Source organism: Chinchilla lanigera, unplaced genomic scaffold (genome assembly GCF_000276665.1).
Source record: "Chinchilla lanigera isolate Chin_1 unplaced genomic scaffold, ChiLan1.0 scaffold00098, whole genome shotgun sequence".
In the NCBI taxonomy this organism is placed as follows: domain Eukaryota; kingdom Metazoa; phylum Chordata; class Mammalia; order Rodentia; family Chinchillidae; genus Chinchilla; species Chinchilla lanigera.
In genome coordinates, this window is record NW_004955499.1 from 50,345 (window position 1) to 51,075 (window position 731).

General features: G+C 55.1%; 1 protein-coding gene across 1 annotated transcript in view; it reads right to left on the reverse strand.

Moving 5' to 3' along the window:
• LOC102030443 (zinc finger protein 709-like) overlaps positions 1–177 on the reverse strand; it is a 30,078-nt gene extending 29,901 nt beyond the window's left edge. Inside the window, exon 1 of the mRNA XM_013505620.1 lies at positions 39–177. Within this exon, the coding sequence (XP_013361074.1) occupies positions 39–41 (3 nt within the window). The 5' untranslated portion in view covers positions 42–177. The remainder of the gene's footprint in view (positions 1–38) is intronic.
• Between the last annotated feature and the right edge of the window lie 554 nt (positions 178–731).

A 731-nucleotide genomic window follows, 5' to 3' on the forward strand; every position in this document is an offset into this window, starting at 1 on the left:
CCCGACCGCACCCCGCCCCGGCTCCCGTCCCCCGTCACCATCGCGCGGCGTCCCGGGGTCCCGGGGTCCTTCCCACGCAGCCCGCGGCCGGCACAGGTCCCGCAAGGAGGACTAGGGAGCCGAGAGTCTCTCCCCAAAGAACTCAGGGCGGGGAGCCATGACACCGGAAGTGCCCGCCCACCCCTCCTCACCCGATTGGACAGTTCGTGCAGCCCGCCTCTGCGTCGCTGATTGGCTCCTGCTCCATCGCCCTCCCTCTGACCGAGTAAAGGGAGAAACTCACCTGCCTCGGTAGGGGTCAAATGATACGTTGTCACCCAGGAACTTCTGGATCAGGCTATTTCCTACGATGTCAGCGTCACCTCGCCTAACAATAATTGCATTTAAGCAGTTTACTCAGGGTTTTCCAGAGCTGCCCCTGCTTTCCTAGTGATTTTAGCGTGCTTTTCCTGAAATTGGGTCTCCTGTGTGCTCAGAATTTTCCTTGGTCAGTGTCCTAAGGAAGACTCAGTCCCGGTGTAAGAGAACATCGTGAGTGCAGGACGGGACAGGATCAAATGGAATAGAGTGGGTTCTGGCTGTTTCACAGGTCAATATTTGGGAATGAGGCAGTAGGCTTCTCTGTCAAGATTTTCCCACGGTCTCAATCTACTCATTTTCATTGAAGAAAATGAATATGTGCCCCCCCGCAAAGGAACATAGTTATTGTGTGGATGGATAAATGAGAGTTA